The sequence below is a fragment of the Hydractinia symbiolongicarpus genome, chromosome 3 (assembly GCF_029227915.1).
Source record: "Hydractinia symbiolongicarpus strain clone_291-10 chromosome 3, HSymV2.1, whole genome shotgun sequence".
Taxonomy (NCBI): Eukaryota; Metazoa; Cnidaria; class Hydrozoa; order Anthoathecata; family Hydractiniidae; genus Hydractinia; species Hydractinia symbiolongicarpus.
The window spans coordinates 30,510,172-30,530,214 of NC_079877.1; the positions used below are offsets into that span (position 1 = coordinate 30,510,172).

The following is a 20,043-nucleotide window of genomic DNA, read 5'->3' on the forward strand; positions in this document are numbered from 1 at the left end:
GCAAATCCAGTACCCAACAGGAGGAAGAAAGAATATCTATCACTGGTTCAAACCTCTGGTTTAGATCCACGCGCTCAGAATCGCCTTCTTCCAAAGATGAAGCACCAGAGCATTCTGAAAAGGGTACCAAAGAACCAGCCCAAGAGTACTGGCAACAGTCCACTGATGACTATGCAGAGGACAGCAAGGCCTCGGGACCAGAAGTCACGTCATCAGTGGCATGTGCCGCCAAAGTGTTTTGGCAAAAAAGGCTCAAGGGCGATGTTCTCAAGCGGAAGTTAGAAACGGCAGCAATTCCATCGAACTGCAACTTTCTACTCCCAAAGAGAACAAACACCGAAATTTGGAAAACACTCTCCAATTTTCACAGGTCCACTGACGTTAAGAAGCAGGACATCCAAAACATGCACTCACCGTCGGTTGCTATGCTTCTGAAAGCTTCATCTATGTTGGTGGAGATATCCGGTGATGCCAACGCAGACACAAAGGGTCCGTTAAACGACCTTAAGGACGCCATGAACCTCGCTGGTAAGACCTCCCAGCTGCTAAATCAGGTCAGGCGAGACTTAATTAAGCCTTCCTTGCCAAAAGAGTACGTAGCCTTAGCTACGGAAGTGGAAGAGGATTCCGAATGGCTGTTTGGTTCCTCCGTCTGCGAAAGGCTTGAGAAGCTGAAAAAGGCAGTGGAAAGACATAACTACCGATGGGGAGATCCTCCAGACAGTGTCTGGTTTGCAAATTCCAGTAAACGAGATGCCCCAAACCACATATCGGACATACCCCCTAGATAAAAAAAAAAAAAAAAAAAAAAAAGAAACTCTTCATTGACGAAGAAATACAAAGCCTTTTGGGGAAAGGTGTAATAAGGTTGAGCAGTCGCGAACCAGGCGACCTTCTCTCACCCATATTCGTCACCGAGAAATCAGACGGTGGGTTCAGGCTCATCCTAAACCTCAAAAAACTCAATGTACACATTGAGAAAAGAAAGTTTAAGATGCAAACCTTAACGTCCATTCTCCGATTAATCCAAAAGGACATGTATCCGGCAAAACTTGATATCCAGGATGCATACTATATCATACCAATACACAAAAAAAGCCAGAAGCTCCTACAATTTGAACATGAGGGTAAGGTATACGTGTTCCTGGTACTCCCCTTCGGCTATACAGAAGGACATCGAAAATTCACCAAGATAATGAAACCACCCTTATCTAAATTAAGGAAGGAACAGGTCACCATTGCTGACTACATTGATGACTTGATCACTTTGAACGTCAGTAAACAACAGTGCCGCAATAACGTACACAAAACCGTTGTTTTGTTAGATTCGCTGGGATTTACGGTCCACCCAGACAAATCCGAGTTTAAACCAAAACAAGTTTTGGAATTCCTTGGATTCGTCATCGACACAGTGAATATGACCGTCGCTCTCACCCCCAAAAAGAAGGCAGCCATAATCGATCTGTGTCAAACAGTGACACAGAGAGAGAAGATAACAATAAGAACTCTAGCGCGATTAAATGGTAAGTTTACCAGCAGCCTTATTGGGGTACCACACGGTAGACTCTACTATAGATCTACCGAAAGACTAAAAATTGAGTCCTTAAAAAAGAGCGCCAGAAACTTTGCTGTGCAGATCACATTAACCCCTACTGCCATGGGTGACATATCTTGGTGGAAGAATAATTTATGGGGTAGCATAGCCCCAATAGTTCGAGGCAACCCTCAGGTCATTATATCCACAGATGCCTCAACAAGAGGTTGGGCGGCGTCAATGACACTAACCTACACAGGGGGTGAGTTTTCATCTCTGGAGCAGGAACGCCACATAAATGTCCTAGAACTAATGGCAGCATTCTTTGGACAAAGAGACTGCTCTTTGCAACCATACTGCAAACACTACCATATTGCTAAAGATGGATAACACTGCAGCAGTAGCCTGTGTAAACAAAATGGGTAGCGTAAAATCTATCCCAATGGATAAGATTACACATAGCATTTGGGAATGGGCAATAAGCAAAAATAATTGGATAGTCGCTACACATATCCCTGGCATTCTTAACGTAGAAGCAGACAGAGAGTCGCGACAACAGGAGACAAGAACAGAATGGATGTTAAACAAATCAACATTCCGCTATGCACTGAACGAACTGGACTTCCGTCCAGAAACAGACCTCTTCGCGAGTAGAATAACCACGCAGTTACCTGCCTTCTTCTCATATCGACCTGATCCCAACTGCATCGGAGTAAACTCGTTTACTGAGGATTGGCACAATATCTCGTTTTATGCCTTTCCACCCTTCGCCTGCCTTCCCCAGGTAATTCAAAAGATCCATAGTGATAAGGCAGTAGGTATCCTGGTAGTTCCGGACTGGCCTAACCAACCATGGTTCACAGGGTATTCTGAACTAACCATTACAGAAATTCTTGTTTTACCTAGAATGGACCTATTACTGCTTCCACAGCAACCAAGTGTCTTTCATCCACTGCACCCAAATCTCAGTCTTCGGATAGCAATTGTCTCAGGGAGGCAATAAACCTAAAACAGTCATGTTCTGACGATCTTAAACAACTGCTCACTGCATCGTGGTCAGAAAAAACCCAATCCAGCTATAATCTCTATTTAAGAAAATAGCTGAAGTTTTGTTTGTAGGAACCTCTGCAATTCGAGAAGTACCAGTATTCAAGTGCCCACCACCACTCCCCTAACACCTTTAGCACTATTATTCACTATTTTGGCCTTCACAATGGGTCTTTGAAGCAGGAAATTTACGGAAGCCGAATCTCACTTGAATACTTAGATCAGAGCTAAATTATTATTTTAATTAAACTTCATTTCATTTGTCTAATTTTGTAAAAAAGCATTATTGATTATAATTAGTATAAATAAAAATTCAGTACCATATAGTCAAATAGAAAAAAGTAATGAGACAAAATAATGAAGAGGAAAGCTAGTTGATGTATTGACTCATGTAGAAACTTGTAGTTAGGGATTTGATTGTGCTTAATTTACAGTTTGTGAGGTTAGTATCAGGATAATTTCTTTGCAGATTGTTCCACTGTAATGTGGAGATTGTAGAGAATGAAAAAGATCCAAACGTCGATGTGTTAACTGTTGGTTCAATAAGCAAACCAATTGTGTTACATCTAGTTTCATGAGAGTGTGAGATTCGATCAAATTTGAGTGAGGTAAGTGTGTCAGATGAGAGGTTAGAGTTTAGGAATTTGTGGATAAATTGAATGTTAAGGACTTTAACTAGGTCAAAGAATTTAAGAATTCCAAGTTCTGCAAATATAGGCAAAGATGGGGATCTTGGTTCACTGAAGGTGATCAGCCTAAGGGCAGCCTTTTGGAGGGTAAGTATTCTGTGGGCTACTGTGGTGTCTCGAGTGCCTCATACTTGGCAAGCATAGCTTAAGTGAGAACTAAAGATAGCATGGTAAATGTTTAGCAGGGATTTTAGGGGAACATAGTGACGAATTTTAGATAACATCCCATTGACTCTTTGAAGTTTAGTAGCCACAGATGAGACATGATACTTCCAGGAAAGATGTTCATCAACATGAACACCCAGGTATTTCACACTTTTGCTAGGATAAATGCGCTTACCGCATAGAATCAAAAAAGGTAAAGATTCAAGCCTACGAGATTGGGATCTAAATACAAGAAACTCTGTTTCGCTGGAGTTCATTGATATTTTGTTGGCATAACTAAACTTTAGATCTCTTATAATAATACGTAGTGTATGTGACGGTCATAGTGGATATCGTCATTTTCCTTTAATGTCGTCGAAATTTTCTCTAAAGTTGCAGAAAAAAATATGTATCAAATGTTAAATTTTATGACGTTACGGCGCGACGTCAATAACACTACTACTAACGTCAATATCCTATATTAAATTAATGAAGCCATTACAGTGCACTGGTAAATAGGGACCAGATAGGACCAATTTGGGTAATTTTCCCAAACCTGGGTCCCTGAATCCGTTTCTGAATGGACGGGTTGTAACGTCATCAAAAATCATTTAAGCCCCCATATCTCTGTAACCGTTTGTCAAAAGTACATGATCCTATACATTTTCTTGATCAGCGTTTAAAGACCTATACGTTTAAGCCAACAGGTATACAAATTTTAAAAAAATAATTTTGTGTGTTTTCGCAGGCCTTTGCAGATGTCAGCATAATTTTTGAACCCTTATATATCATTAACCATTCATCAAAATCACATGATCACATACATTCTCTTCATGAGCGTGTCGAGCTCTACACAATAGAGACATCGGATAAACTGAATTTCAACAATTTGTTTTTGCATATGCACTGCTGACATCAGCAAAAGGTCTAAAATAACCAATTTTTACATTGTCCCTCCTGCCTAAGTGGATTTCTCCACGGGCCTTATCGACTAGTAAAAATATAATGTGGTGTTCCTTTCAAGACATCCTTTATCTTTTTTAATTTTACTTTTATAAGAATACCAAGATTCCAACCAGGCTGGTCATTATTCTTATTTTCCTATTGTTCTAAACAAAAGACCTATTATGTTTAACCTAAAACCCAGCCTGATATTCTTATAAAGCACATTCTTTTTTAAAAAAAGTATTTACTTTGCTTGGGTGGACACTACGATTCTGGGTAGCCACTGCGCCATTTAGTGTGTGTATCGATAATTAAAATTAACTACTCTGCTACTGAGCTGAATTGATTCGTGATATTATTTTTTGCATGCATATTCACAGGAACCTGAAATAAAGCTGTTGGTAAATCAAGGATGTGTTAGTCAATTGTACCTCTTTGGAAAAGTGAAAAATATGTGGGTGCAAAGTTGCGGTCCAGAATTGAATTTAGTTGAGAAGGAAAACTTATTGTGCACATGCAAAGAAGTGTTAAGTACAGAAGAGAAGTGTGGAAATGCAGAAAAGAAGTGGTGAAATACAAAAAAGGGGCCATCTGAGTTATTTTCTTGGAAAAATTTGCAACACCCTCTAAAAGATATAATTTGCAGCTACATGTAAAATTTCTTTGCATGTTTTTAATGCAGTACTGTTAAGCATACTAAAATTTCAAGCTGTGAGATTATTTCTGTAGAAAATGGGAAATATTCATAATGTTCAAAACCTTTTATATTTACTCTGTTTACTGCCTTTTCTTAATACACAAAATGAGTGATCAATTTAAACTGTGAAAGGGTGTATTGGTTTTGAGAACTCTACGCAGCAAACAAACTGTTGTTGCAGTATATATACTTGTCTGCCATTACAATTTTCATCACAGTTATATGCAGAACTTTTGGACTACAGGGATGGATGTTGTATCTCTATTAAACACTGGCTCACACAGTTCTTGTGGACACATGAAGTAATGTTGAAACGAATTGTGTCTCTATTAATAATTTCTGATAGGATACAATGTTGTAGCTGTACTATAACTAAAAAGTATGTTTTTGATTTTGAAATTGGATGGGGACTTTTTTTCGGGAAAACAAACGGAAGTCACCCAAAAACGTTGGCGCTTTTTCCTGACATTTTTTTTTTGAACTATAGATTTTTTATTATTATATCTGGACAAAAAATTCACCAGCTTATATTTTTGGGAAGACTTTATGTTCCTCAGAGCTTCTTCCAAAAAGTTCCAGAAATTGTACAATTTTGAATCTATGGTCACAATTTATAAAAGCCAATAATTCTGATGTACCAAATATGATTGGTAAAGATATTTAAACAAATTAAATTAATTTTCCAAACAATACTTAATTACTGTCGTTCCCAATAAAAACACAAACTTGGAGTAGAAAATTTATTTCAATTTTGTAAGAATAAACAGAGGATAATTTGGCAGAATCTGGTAAGGATGCTAGGCTGGAGAGATGATATTGTCTTGAGCTCACGTGCATGTTTCCAATAAATTCACTCTTCTCCACTACATCCAGAGCTTTACTCCTTCTAGTGTTCTCTGCCTTAACTAATTCTCTTAATCACATCCAGAGGTTCTCTCCTGTGATTCCATTTCCTCTATCATACCTCACAAGCACCTACTCTTTATAAGCTCTAGCTTCTTTTGCATTTTACATTTTCTCCCATAAACTTTAAAGGGAAAAACATAATTTTGCAGGATTTAGAAATAGACCTAACAAATTTTGAAACGAAAAGAAAACAGTAAACAAGTGAATATAATAGAGATTCTTTGTGTAGTGTATCCACTTAATCTTGTTTTGTTTTTAAATAAACATACTATCACACTCCTTCCTAGTTGTTAGAGGTTGGCTTAAAAGGAGATGTATGTTAGAGTGCAAAAAATATGATATAAATTTTGTACAGTCAATGTTATTAGTTTATTATTAACTTTGAAATGGGATTATGAAAGCATAAGTTTAGAAAGGATGAAGATAAAAGACAATAACCTCTTTTGATGCTCATCTCAAAATTAACTTAACATGGCCTGAAGAACAATGGAACAATTCTACTAAAAACAATATGGAAATGTAATAAAAATTGCCAATTTCAAGGGCTACATCATAAAGGACATATACTTGCAGTGTAATTTATTTCATTTTTTTTTATATGACAGTAATATCATTAAAAGAGAAACTTTTTCAACTATACATGCACCTGCGATCATTATACATCCATAATAAAACTTTGCACTATGGTTGCCTGTGTGTTTGCACCTGTTGGTTTGATTATTTGCAGTATTTGTACACTATTGTTTTAGGTATATATATATATAGTTTTGCTAAATTATTCAATAAGAATTTCCCTCATATTTTGTATGTTCTAATGACTTGCAAGATTTATTAGGATTTTGGAAATTTATTAATGCTTCAACGAACCAGACTAAAGTAAATTCAAATTGTTCATGATATAATGTAAAAGTAATATTTTTGACATTTAAATCATATATAAATATGTTTTGTATATCCCTGTTTAAGTTCAATATATAATGTTACTGATTGGTTGACATTAACTATAGTTGTATAAAAACAATGATTTAATCCTAGTGTAAACAATGTTTTGTTTGTATGCTTTCAGCTTCATTACACTTGCTGTTACATAATATATTAAATAGAATCTGTGAAGGAGAATCGTATGTCAATTGTCATTAGTTTCAAGTTTTGTTTTTGTTTAGATAAGAATTAATAGTACAAGTTTCACTGGTTGAAAACTGTGTAGTTTGTAAAATATGTTGATAATTTTATGTATTTTTATTTGTAGTCAGGTATTATTTTTTGTTTTTTTAATTTTAACAACATTTTATGTTTATTTTTTCATTCAGTCTTTTAAACTTTAACTAAAGATTTTCACAAAGGTAAAGTTACATTTAAATCTGTTCTAGTAGATGGTCCATTTATTTTTAGCTTGAATAAAACAAAATGGCGCCTGTAAAAAAGAACGAAACAAAAGGAAAATGTAAGTAAAGAGAACTATGTATATCCTACTATTGGTCGTAATATTTTGCATAATATATATAGATAACATGCATCATATATATCAGAGATATATCTATTTTGCATGATATGAAGCTTAAAGTTAAACAACTCCCCCTGTTTGTATCATAAAAATATTTTAACTTTGGGTCTTTAAGAGTTGTATACAAAAGACCATTATAAAGTTATGTTACCAATTTTAATAATGACCAAAAAAGCAATTAAAAGACATTATTTAGGTGTATTTAATTTAACTTCTGTTTAGTGTTTATATGAAGTTAATTTTCCTTCCCTCTTTTTGTATAAAGATTTTTTTTTATAAAATTTACTTTACTCTGAAAGCTTTACTCTGAAAGCTTTACAAAAAGAGTAATTTATAATTATAACCATCTTAATATGACTAAAGTAATTGGGAAACATTTAGATGTAGCCAATTGTACAATTCTTAAAGCCATTGTCCTGAATACCACCTTTTTTCTTCAATAAAAGTAGATCAATTTTAGGTTAAAACAAGGATAGGTACACAGAAATATATAGGCATGTTATATTAAATTCAACATTACTATTAAACCTTTTATGATGCAAAAGTAACTCATAAGTGGATTGCTAAAATATATAGTGGACATAGGTTGCTCTTTTTTTTTTTGGGGGGGGGGGGATATATAAAATGTCCTCAAATATTTTCAATATTTTTTATGAAAAAGGCTTCTCTAAAAAGGCTGGAATTCCCATCAAATCTCTTCAGATTGACTCTATAAAAGGAGTGGCAACCCATTTTCAAAAAAAAAAGTTTTTTGTGATTGGAAGTGTATGAAAAGGGTTTATTATATATTTAAAACAGATAAGAAGAAAAGATCTCTTTCAGTTCTCAATCTGGTAGAAACATTTTATTACATGAGGGTGACATATATATTAATCCCTCAGTTGTTGTCCTTGTCAATGTATCAGTGGACAAAGAATATACTAACCTCTACTATTTTTGTAGCACCTAAAGCTTGTGACCGTGGTTGGTGGAAACTTTCTGATGAGCAGAGAAAAAAACACAATGACTTAATGAGAATACAATTATTGTCTCCGTTTTTATTTAGTAAAGTATATCAAGAAGAAACAGTAAGTTTAAACTATTTATTTTTTGTTTTAATCTGTTTGTTTAATTAATTTTTTATCAGCTTGTATGGTTGTTTTGTACACTATAAGGACAAAAAGAGTTGTAAGTCCCAGTGCAATATCATTGTAAGGTGTGAATTTTCTTTTAATATTAAAAAATTTGGAGTGTAGGAAATAGCAGTGTCCTTTCTTGAAGTGAAATGCTAAGTGATGCATGTGCGTATATTTTTACCTGTAAGTTTTGTGTTCAAGGGTTTCAAAACACTTGACATGATCATGTCAGGCCTGGAAATTTAGCGGAAACAGTTTTCGCGAATCAATAAAGACGGTAACGATATATCGTTTTCCTTGGACAATATTTCAAATTATAATAATTTTATAATTATAATATATATACTATACTACTATACTATAATATTTTACTATTATGGAGTAGGTCTTGTCATTAACTAGGACGATTATGAAATGGTTCTTCACTTATTTATTGGTTTAAAGCTAATTGTTACCATCGTTAACGTATCGTTTCTGTAAGGTGTACTTCGCAGAAACAAAAAAACGTTTTGATTGTTTCTGTCAGCTTCAAATCACGGTAAAGATGGATCGTTTTCCTAGACACCACAAATTTCCAGGCCTGTATGTAATAAAATGCTGATCAAGTTTACGTCAAATACACACCAGATGTTTCGTGCATTTCAATATTTGACTTCTTTTTTTCCTTTGTTTGTTAACATAATTTCTCTGCTGCTTAAAGAACCTTCACAAGACCACATTTGATAGTTTAATGTACATAATTTTCTTTATATGAATAATATTAACACCTTATTAATTATTTGCCATAATAACACGAAACCTTAAGATGTGTAGGTATATAAAATAAAATTACTATGAAAAACAAGAAATAAGTAATAATGATATATATATAATAAGTAATAAAATCATGTTGTATTAGTAAAACCTAAATTAGTTTTAGGGGCACTGTTATCACCTTGTATACTTAAAGAGGGTTTTTTGCCTTTTAGTGGATAGAATGGGCTAAAAGTGCTGGACTTTTGTCACAGAAAAGGATTGGGTAAGACTGCAAACTGCAGTAATAAATGTCTTACATTCTACAATATTCTTGATTTTTCCTTAATAAAGTTAAAAAAAAATTTTTTATAAACTTTTTTGCCTAGCTCATCAGTAAAAATAATGTTTGCCTGAATTTTTTGTTTTTATAATTTCAAATTCACCAGTAATAACAATAAAAAAGTTCAAACTTTCGTTTTTACTTACTGTTTAAAGTTTATAAAGTGTTTTCTTATCTTTTGTGAAATATACCACGTTAAACTTCCAGTTAAAATCTCAGGATAGTGAACAACAAGAGTTTGTTATGCACTGCTTTTTAGTTTCATAGAATTGTGAGGTAATCTTAGTTTTGATATATGTGTAATAATTATTGTGTTTGTTATCTTAGTGCTATGGATGACTTAACAGAAACGGAGCTGCTACATACAGATCTTGCTGAAGTTGCTATAAAGTATCTACAAGAAGAAATTGTTAGTAACTAATAATGTGTTTGTCCAGTGTCAAACAAGAAATGGAAGGTTCATACAGCTAGTATAAATTTAGCAATCTTTTTGAACTGAAACAATTAGATAGCTTCAATGAAATGGGAGGGAGGAAAACCTGTAAGATATTTAAGAGCTAATAGGGTGTAGAATGTTCTAAATCAGCTGTTGACAAGAAAAATAGTACATCATCAAAAAACATTTTTTTGAATTCCAGTATGCCGACCTCTTGCTGAAGACTTAATGACATAGGGGCACGGTTTGACCTATTGAAAAGTTTCGATATTCCAAAATGTAAAGTGTTTATTAAGTCTATATATTGTGAAAGTATTTGTACAAGAAAGTTATCCCTTTTAATCATGACATTTTTATCAATATTTTTTTTGCATAGAAACGACACAAAGAATTTAACGCGAATGTTACAGATGTGCAATTCTTAGAAGAAATTATAGATAATATTAACGCATGTCAACAGGTATTAATTGTTAGTAGTAGGTGATTATTTTTGATAAATGAATTTAAAATAATTTATGATATGCAAAAATGTTACTATGTAATAATGGTAGCTGTAATCATAGGCAGCTTGTTGTTAGAGGTTCTTGGTGCAGCGCAAAATTCATAACTTGTTGTATATAAAAGTTTTTTTGCCTAGAATGAATCGTTACAGACTGCTCTTGAAAAGGTTAAAGGAAAACATTGGTTCAAGACTGTAAGGTGAGTTGTATTAACTGTATTTTCTAAGACTAGTAAATGGTGTTTCCTAATTTCTCTAATGCTATCTATGTTTAAAAGTTTGTTCATCGTTAAGCAACGCGTTGACAATTTTGCCATTGATATTGCTCCCTTCTGATTGAAGAAAGTTATTCTGTCATGTCACAAAATTTTATTTTCGACATTTGACTGCAAGTGGTAAATAAAAGGAATTGTAGATAAATATTTTCAGCAAAACAGAAGAGCACTGGTTATGAATTTTAAAAGAGATAACTTCTTCGCTAACAAATGTGAAAAATTATAAAAAGTATTAGCATGTGAGAAAAATGATTATATCATTATAATGATTATATATAAGTCATAATTTTCTAACACAAGTTAACAAGAGCATGCATTTTACACCTAGATCACACCTTTTGAAATTATATGCAATTGATGCATTGAAGCTAGAAGCTGCAGTTTTCTTAGCTGCATGGCAAGGTTAGGTGTTTCTTTTATATCCTAACCATTCTTCTTAGTATGCGACAAGACAATAGCTGATTGATTTATCTTGTTTTTAGTAAGTACATATATGAAGGCAGTGAGTTCTGGAGAAAAGTTATTGGAGACATACAAAGAAGACTCAACAATGGATGAGGTACATTGTCTTATGTGGACCATAAATTTTGAATAATTGTTTAAAATTGTTAAGGGGTTGATTGAAAACATGGAGTGCCCCAATTGGAGCAACTCATGCTTTTTAGGTAACTCACTGTTAGTTAAATTAAACTAGTTAAGATAATTTACATATGGTACAAGTTTTCATTGCTTTTTTAGAATCTCAGCAAAAGCAAGATGGAGGGAAATAGATTTTATGCTGATGAAGAATTTAGTAAAGCAATCACCAAATATACAGCCATACTGTATGCAAAGTAAGTTCTTAATGAATCTTTTAATTTAGTTAGACTATATTTCTTCATGGGTATCACATGTTGTTTGCTGTTTTTAAGGCCTTACATTTACATCATTTATGGAAATCGTGCGGCTTGTTACTTGAAAAAAAAAGAATTTCAGTAAGTTTTGTTGTTTTCATAAAGTTTTCCTTTTACACAATTAGCTTGCATTTCACTTCTAAATTAAGCTGTATACATAATTCCAAACTGATCGTACAAATGTGACTTTATATATTACATTTTAATATTTTGCTAACTTTAAATATGACAAATGTTCTCTAAATGCAAGTTTAATGAAAGAAAATAATAAATTACTTGGTGTCTTTGATGGGTGGGTTCTGCAACTTTAAGGGCGCTGCTGAGAAGAGTTTACTTTTCCTATGAAGTAAAGTGCTTTATTAACAAACTAAGATTCGTTCACATTTTTGTGTTTGCAAACCACTACACAAAAACAGGAGATATCAGTTTGTCTATTTATGTATGGTAGTAAACCCTGATAAATCTTGTTAACTTTGTGTGTGTGTAATTATTGTTTAATTATATTGATGTATAAGTGGTGAGCTTTGTGTTTCACTATCGTAGGTCTGCTTTATCTGATGGTCGACGTGTAACAACACTTAACCCATCCTGGCAAAAGGTAGCCACTCATTTTGTCAAGTTTAAGATGATTGAATTATCTTGTTACTAGGTTTAAATTATTTGTTGAACTATTCTGAATGGTTACTTACATTTTTACATAAATAGTAACTGGAGATATTAAAATAAAAGTAGAAAGATAAATTAATTCTTTAACAAACTGCAACCATGGACCTAAATATTTGAAAAGGAGGGCAGAATTTTGAAGGCAGAAGTTGAGAAATAATGAATAATAAGAATAATGCACACTCCAAACGTCACAGCAGAGTTGGGACTTGAGATCTCAGGTTGTTTGGTTAGATCCAAGGTCCTAATAATGCTAACATTTGCTGATGCCAACACAACCATACTGATCAATTTATTGTAATTTTACAGGCCTTAGAGTGGAGACATTATAAAGAATACAGCATTTTTAATATTCCTTGACCCATACTCCTGGCAAAGTTAATATTTTGCAGAGTACTGGCTAGCTCATGCTGTTTAGCCAAAAATGGCTATTTGTTGTTGTGCAGTGTTGTAGTTATATCTTTATTTTTTTTGATGAATTTTCATGCAATAAAACTGTTTTTTTTTACGTAAAATGTTTTATGCTGTTTTACTTTCTTTGTGGAATGGTTTTGTTATATTATGTTTGTGATATCTACCATAGGGCCAGTACCGATACGCACAAGCATTGCATGAACTTGGTCAAAGTAAAGCAGCATTAGATGTGTTATCAAAAGCAATAAAAGTATGCAAACATACCGAAGACTTAGAAACTTATCAAGAAGAGATTCAACAGAAACGTAGGTGCACTGAAGATGTTTTTATACTTTATGTAAGGAGAAACTGAACTGGTATTTAAGGGTCCTTTCTCCCTTTTTTCATTTATCATTATTTTTCAGTTGCTGATGACAAAAAAAACGCCATGACTAATGGGTAAGAACAATTTATCAATCCCTGAGATATTCCTAAAATTTTATCCACAGTTTGACTACTAGCTTGATTAATATTCTTGTGGAATGCAGCAGTGATAGTGTTCCTTTCAGAATCTTTGTTTTTAATGTTATTCTTACCAAAAGAAAACTATAATGTGTTGTCCCTAATTGTTTATCTCAAAATATATTCACAAATATAGTATTTGTGGTGCAACTTTCCTCTTTAAATGCAAAAGAGATGATTTTCGGTGCTAAGGTTGTCACTAAGCCCCAACCACTAATAATATCTTACTCTTACTGTTGAATACTGTTGAATTAATTTATTTCAAAGATCATGTTAAATTTGTTTAGTGACCTCAGTGACAATAATGGTTGCAACGATGATGAGTGGGAAGATGATGACAATTGGAAAGGTGTTTCAAGTGAAGAACTGTCAGACTGTAGTGTGCCAGATTTACATTCTGAATCTGAAGATGAAAGTGATAATAAAGCTTCCTCAAATAATGATAAAAACAAAAACGATGAGACTGGAAATCAGGATAATGACGATGTAAAATTTGTTTGCTATTGCTTTTTGTTCTTTTTTTCTTTTTTTCAGGATAAAATAGTAAAAAGTTCGACGTGCATGGCTTTAAATCCCACTCTGTCTAAAAATTTAGTCAAAATTTAAAATGTAGTGCGCATTGATAAATAACATTAAAATTTCTGTTAACCTTATAGTGTTACCAATTTCTGTGTGTATTAGCTTTAACAGTTTATTTCAAATTACCCAAAACATTACTGATGAAAATATTCTTCAAGATATAACATTTCTAATTAAAAAATTGTAGAAAAGATCATTAAAAGTGTGTTTACATTTTGCTAAGACTTTTCTTTGTTCTATTCCAAGAGTCAGCACCAAATAATATATCTTCTTTGTTGGTACTAATTAATTGACAGCACATTTATACATGGCAATTTTTATATTAGAATTAGAATTGCTTTTAAAGGCTAATGGCTTTTTTTGTGACAAAATTTATGTGTAATAGTCATTTTTTTTTCCAAAGGTTCCTGCTTTAATGACAGACTCTGACAGCAACTCAGACGTGGAAGGTGAAGTTGATTTTGTGTTATCACCAAAAACCTTGTTTTATATATTATGCACTTTATGAAAATAGATATTTAACTGAAACATTAAATTTAAACTTTATTTTTAATTTATAGACAATGGTATAAATCAACCAGTTACCAAGTAAGTTTAATTAATTGAATTGTGTTATACATAAAGTTCTTTGTTGCTTTACCCTACCAGACGATTTGTAGTAATATTTCTGGTGTTTTATCTTCGTGAAAAGTATTTGGAGTGCACCAACTCTCCAAAGCAATTGCTGCTTGTTGCACGCATGGTATAATGTATGACAATTAGGCAAAATGTTTGTCAGTCAGACTTTCCTGTAGTCACCACTGTATAGAAAAGGATTAACGAACACAGAAAAATTCCATTAAATCAATCACTCAAACAAAGAGGATGTTATACTAAGTAAAAAATGTTTTTAGCTTGTGTTGGCAATTTTAAAAATATTTGATATATACTATTTTACCTATAAATATCAGGGACATTCAATCATGGTGAAAATGATTGGGTCTGTTTCTTTAGGACCAACAAAAAGAAGATTCAAAGGAAGGCATTTAAAGATAAGGTATTGTTTGTTCATGTTCTAAATGTTTTGTGTAATATTTTCTCACTTAATTAACCTGATTCAATTTTCTCTGTAGATGGATAAAAATTTCAAAACTCATTATAAGGAGGCTGAGGATTCTTCTGAAGGGACAGAGAAAAGCACTCAAAAACAAGTGAGTTGATTTATTATATCAACCATTTTAATCCGTAAGTCCAGTTATATGCAATTTGTATGTTTTCCTTAGGAAAAACTAAAAAAAAAGAGAAAGAAGAAAACTGTCGAAATAAAATCAGTGAGTTTTACTAGTTGTTTTTAACAAATGACAAACACGTATCAATCTAATATCAACAAAATATGTTTTGCGATATGGATGTTTTGCAGTATACTCTTTATAATTAACATGAAAATACAGCTAAAGTGCGCTCTATATAATGGCATGTTACTGGGCCTGTTTTTTATGGTCATACTTTTTTGGCTTTATTTTAGCTTGATTCTATTGAAGTGAAGCAGGGAGATTTACAAGTCACCATGAAGGAGGTATGTTTCATAATTTACTGTTTTTTTATTTGTTATTTATTTGTTATTTTTTTACTGTTGCTCTTAGAAGTATTTCCTTCTGTTACTTAATTTTAAATTTAGGGGACAATTGCTTTGTTGTCAAATCAAAGTCGCACTGCTGCACATCAGTATGGGAAAGCAGTAAAGATTATTGAAGACAATGCATGTCTTGTATGTTTTATTTATTTATTTTTTATTTATTTATTATGTTTATAACTTTGTTAAATTTAAAATGAATTGAAGTGATTTTTGAAAGCATCATTAACATAACAGAATTCTTGCTTCATACTGTTTGTTGCTTTCTTTCAGGATCTGCTTTCAGATTGCAAGAAAATGGTTCTTCATTACGCCCATGGCATTTCTTTTTATAAGGCAGGCACACGCACTGTAAGTAAGCGTATAGCAGCAATATCAATATACAATATACAATATACATATTTAAACAACTCTTTTTTTTTCTTTGTAGGATCTTGTGGAGTCCTTGAATATTTTTATTTCAATTAACACAAACTTTGGTGATAAAAAGTTTGCACTATCTCACTTTGGAATTGGAAAAGTTTACTGTAAACAAAATAGGTAATGATGGTTATTTTAGATTAAACTTAAAACAATGCCTTATATGCATTTACTTCTTTTATGTAAATGTAATAGTTTGTTGATGAAATAGCCCCTTTCTGTGTAACTGCACATGGTGTATGTTTGTTTTAGATTCCAGGATGCACAAGACCCTTTAAGGAAAGCATTAGCACTTGGAGCACAAAGTGAAAACACTTGCTATACTTGGCCTGGTTGTGATGATGTCATTGAAGAGTCTATACCACATAAACTGCGTGTAGGTTGATACTACCAGATGTAATAATTTTGCATGTGCTTTTTTAAGCTTGCTTTCAACTGTAAGATAATGTGAAATAATTCTTATGTATGGTTTCTTAGACAGGTGAAAATACTTTGAAAGAACGTTAAATAAAATGTGAAGGTCAAATGATGTAAAAAATCTAAATTTTATATATACAGCTTATGTTATTTCATGAAATAAGAATTGTTCCACATTATTTTACATGAGAAATCATGCTTCACCATTCTGGGCTGTCACTCACTTTGGAAAACCTTGAATAGCTTGGATTTAAATATCTAAAAAATAACCTGCAAATATCTAACTACACATAGGAAAGGAAACTAAATTATGACAAATATCTTTCAAGGAATTATAGCAGATATTATTAATTTTAGGAAGCTGTTACTTTCCTTTTGTCTTGCTGTCTCAATCCACCGAAACCAGACGCTATTTGTCGTTACTCCATGTGTGAACATACGCAAACTATCATATATTTTTCAGATCCAGGTAAAAGCATATTTTTATGTGACCCATCAGGCCTTTCTATTCAAATATATATAATGTTTGTCAATTTGTTTTTGTTTTTTTTTTGTATCGAGTATGAACCTTTAATGTAATTGATGGACTAAGAATCTGGGAAATTTGATAAGTCAAAGATTTTGTTATTTATCATAGATTTTAAAGGCTTTGTACGACTTATATGTACAGAAAAATGCTTTGTTGAATTTCATACAAATTGCTGGAAAAGATTTCGATCTGGTTGTACTTTACAAGTATCTCAAAAGGTGAGTTTATCATTATCATACAAAAAAAATAATTTTGACTTGGGTTTTGATCAAAGAAATCCAAAGAAAGAAATAATTTTCACTTACTACAACAGTGCATATAATAAAAAACTAACTTTAAAGGAGAAACTACATATATTATTTATTTACTTATTCTTTACTTTAGGATTTTTTAAAGGATGCTTGTAAAACACCAGATTGCATTGGTGTTGTTAACGTTATTCAAATATATGAAGAGTCTAATGGAAATGTGAAAGCAGAGGTAATTTCTATATTAATAACCCCTGTTATCTGTCTGTCACAAGAATCAATTCGTGTTAAGAATACACAAAATAATTTTTGGCTGAAAAAACAAATGCAATAAATTTTAAACGATACATGTGGATTTTCCACAAGCTAATGACTAGTTGGTTATATAAAATGTAACATTATTTTTATTTTTAATTAGATTGCATTTTAACGTTCGAGATTGAGATGTTTTTTTTGGTTAGTTGGAATGGAACTTTTACTTTTTTTTTATTATTGTTTATTTATTTTGTTTTCGTATTTTTTAGTTCAAAGTTAATATTGAAAGGGAAAAAAAGAGACCATATGTGGATAAAAGAAAACGTTTGTTGCCTTCAAGGTGAATAGTAAAGTCATTGTGTTTCTTGTGTGTGTTTCCTCTTAGAAAATCCATTTAGAATTAAAAATTACATCTACAGCAGTTACATACGGATCTATTCCATTTTATTGAAATACTGTAAATACTGATAACCTGAGTAACACCATTATAATAATTTATTGTCATTTGTCCCAATAAGTCTGGTTTTTTATTATGGAATATCTGTTTTTCAGTGAACTTGGCTATCAGAAGAAAATTAAGAAGTATAACGAACGCATGAAAAGAAAGGAACAAAAGAAACTGTTGGTTGATAATGATATACAAAATAATAATTCTACCGACGAAATTAGTGAAGAGAAGAAACAACATACCTCGAAACACAATGGTCTGTAATTTATTGTTTCAATTTAAAAAAAAACTTTTATATGAAGAATGAATATCATAGTAACTTTTAAATTTTTTTTTTTTTTAGAAACATCAGAGGAGGTACAATCTTAGCTGAATACGCTACGTAGTATTTTTAAATCTTATTTTCAGGCTATTTGTTTTAAAAAGAAATAGATAGCAAGTGAATAGATAGCAAGTCATACTTTTCTTTTTTGTTTAGACAAGTGAAAACCAATATAATTCACCAGCTGTAGGTATGTTTATCTTTACATTTCTTATGTACTGATTGCTAGCATAGTGGTGAAGTTTGCGATTTAAGGGTGCAAGGGGCCTCAAGGTTTGGCCCGCATCCGAATCAGTGGTAGATAGATAGATATATGTGCATATTTTACATGGCTAGCCTCACTAATATCGAGGGATATACCCTGTCTATTATTTCCAGAAGGGGCCATGGCTTAGATAGAGAGTCCTAGAGTATTTAATGCTCGTTTTGAGCTACGCAGACCCAATTAGGGCCTGGGCTCTACTAGACAACTCCCGGCAACATCCAACGGCCCACACATGGAGCCATCTCCCCAATTTCCCTCATAGGGCTTGGGTTAACCCGGGGCTATGGTAACATTCACTCGCCCATGTTGAATCGCCGTCAAGAGGAATCGAACCCCGGTCTCCCGCACAGAGTACGAGAGCTATAACCACTAATCTACGGTGCCACAAACTATCCTGTAGATTGATGCACATGAGAAGGGATTTTTTCTTCAATGCTGTGCTCACATGACTACCATGGGTCAAGAACTTTTAAATGCATTAATTCAATTTAAATGCACTAATTTTTGAGCATTCATTAATTGCAGTACCAATAAATTATGGATTATTATAATTAATTTATAAAAAAACATTTTCTGATGGTATGGACAGGTTCACACCTGTTTTGTGTTTTATGGTGATACAAGGTTATATTTTATTTTATTTTTTGCGCTTTTTTAGATGGTGAAATGTATGTATTGAAGAACAAGTATGAAGATGACGTAATTAAAGTAATTTTACCTAATTCTTTTTATTTTATTTTGTTGATTTGTTTTTGAATTTTTAAGCACTAGCAGAAACATACCTCTGTTCTGATTGTTATTTTTTTATTTTTTTGTAATCTTCATTTCATGTAGGGTGGAAAAAAGAAGATAAAAACAAAAAAGGCTGCCAAACAAAAGGTGAAAGCTTTTTTATTGTTAGCACCACTTCTATTTCACACTGTCTTCCTTGCAACTGAAATTTTAGCTGCTAATTTTGTTGTTTTTTAGGTGACGATAGAGATTCCTTTCATTGAGAATGAGAAGAAAAAGCAAAATGCTTCAAGGTATGTATATAACACTATTATTGAAATTGCATATTATAAATCCATCAAATGTATTTCTTACTTGAGTAGATTGATTTTCTTATTGGCAGAAATTATTTACAAGGTTAACCATTGCTAAGTTGATATATAAAAATTGTAATCTGTTTTTTTTTATGGATTGGTCAACTATTTAGAAATTTGCAGGTTATTTTTGTCAATTTGGAAACGTGTATGAAATCCTAAATTTTTTTCAAAATATGTATAATTGCAGGAAAATATTTTTAGATTGCTCCTACAAAAAATAAATACGTAAAATTAACTGTCACGAGATTGAATCTATCTTTAAACATTCTTTAGAATGAACAATGGATTCGACGTTCCATCACAGTTACAAGAAGAGATCTCCTTGTTTGAAGAAGATTGGCAGAAGAATGATCATGAAATAGCCTTCAAACCTTACATCATTGATAATAAAGATTCAATTGTGGATGGTTTCGACTTTTCCCTGTTTAATCACTTGGTACCAAATGCAACTGAGACAGCTCTTCATCTTTTCTCGTATGTTAGCTAAGATCTATAATTTCAGTGTTGAAAGAGAACACCAAGA

The 20,043-nt window shown here is 32.5% G+C and overlaps 1 protein-coding gene across 3 annotated transcripts in view; it reads left to right on the top strand.

Annotated features, from left to right (window-relative positions):
- LOC130636737 (E3 ubiquitin-protein ligase TTC3-like) overlaps window positions 1–20,043 on the top strand; it is a 68,190-nt gene that overhangs the window by 40,824 nt on the left and 7,323 nt on the right. The window contains exons 2-37 of one of the 3 annotated variants that reach the window (XM_057446567.1): window positions 7,124–7,215; window positions 7,355–7,406; window positions 8,409–8,533; window positions 9,550–9,599; window positions 9,984–10,065; window positions 10,469–10,552; window positions 10,730–10,791; window positions 11,195–11,268; window positions 11,349–11,425; window positions 11,605–11,699; window positions 11,778–11,840; window positions 12,303–12,357; window positions 13,006–13,141; window positions 13,241–13,274; window positions 13,625–13,823; window positions 14,320–14,365; window positions 14,477–14,504; window positions 14,910–14,952; window positions 15,029–15,106; window positions 15,179–15,226; window positions 15,421–15,471; window positions 15,574–15,663; window positions 15,802–15,879; window positions 15,959–16,068; window positions 16,201–16,324; window positions 16,723–16,834; window positions 17,003–17,112; window positions 17,279–17,374; window positions 17,667–17,737; window positions 17,950–18,101; window positions 18,189–18,202; window positions 18,324–18,357; window positions 19,091–19,140; window positions 19,267–19,311; window positions 19,402–19,457; window positions 19,794–19,994. In XM_057446567.1, the coding sequence (XP_057302550.1) occupies window positions 7,370–7,406; window positions 8,409–8,533; window positions 9,550–9,599; window positions 9,984–10,065; window positions 10,469–10,552; window positions 10,730–10,791; window positions 11,195–11,268; window positions 11,349–11,425; window positions 11,605–11,699; window positions 11,778–11,840; window positions 12,303–12,357; window positions 13,006–13,141; window positions 13,241–13,274; window positions 13,625–13,823; window positions 14,320–14,365; window positions 14,477–14,504; window positions 14,910–14,952; window positions 15,029–15,106; window positions 15,179–15,226; window positions 15,421–15,471; window positions 15,574–15,663; window positions 15,802–15,879; window positions 15,959–16,068; window positions 16,201–16,324; window positions 16,723–16,834; window positions 17,003–17,112; window positions 17,279–17,374; window positions 17,667–17,737; window positions 17,950–18,101; window positions 18,189–18,202; window positions 18,324–18,357; window positions 19,091–19,140; window positions 19,267–19,311; window positions 19,402–19,457; window positions 19,794–19,994 (2,810 nt within the window). In that variant the 5' untranslated portion in view covers window positions 7,124–7,215; window positions 7,355–7,369. Of the gene's footprint in view, window positions 1–7,099; window positions 7,216–7,354; window positions 7,407–8,408; window positions 8,534–9,549; window positions 9,600–9,983; window positions 10,066–10,468; window positions 10,553–10,729; window positions 10,792–11,194; window positions 11,269–11,348; window positions 11,532–11,604; window positions 11,700–11,777; window positions 11,841–12,302; window positions 12,358–13,005; window positions 13,142–13,240; window positions 13,275–13,624; window positions 13,824–14,319; window positions 14,366–14,476; window positions 14,505–14,909; window positions 14,953–15,028; window positions 15,107–15,178; window positions 15,227–15,420; window positions 15,472–15,573; window positions 15,664–15,801; window positions 15,880–15,958; window positions 16,069–16,200; window positions 16,325–16,722; window positions 16,835–17,002; window positions 17,113–17,278; window positions 17,375–17,666; window positions 17,738–17,949; window positions 18,102–18,188; window positions 18,203–18,323; window positions 18,358–19,090; window positions 19,141–19,266; window positions 19,312–19,401; window positions 19,458–19,793; window positions 19,995–20,043 lie in introns of those variants that run through there. The other 2 variants (XM_057446568.1, XM_057446569.1) reach the window with 2 other exon arrangements.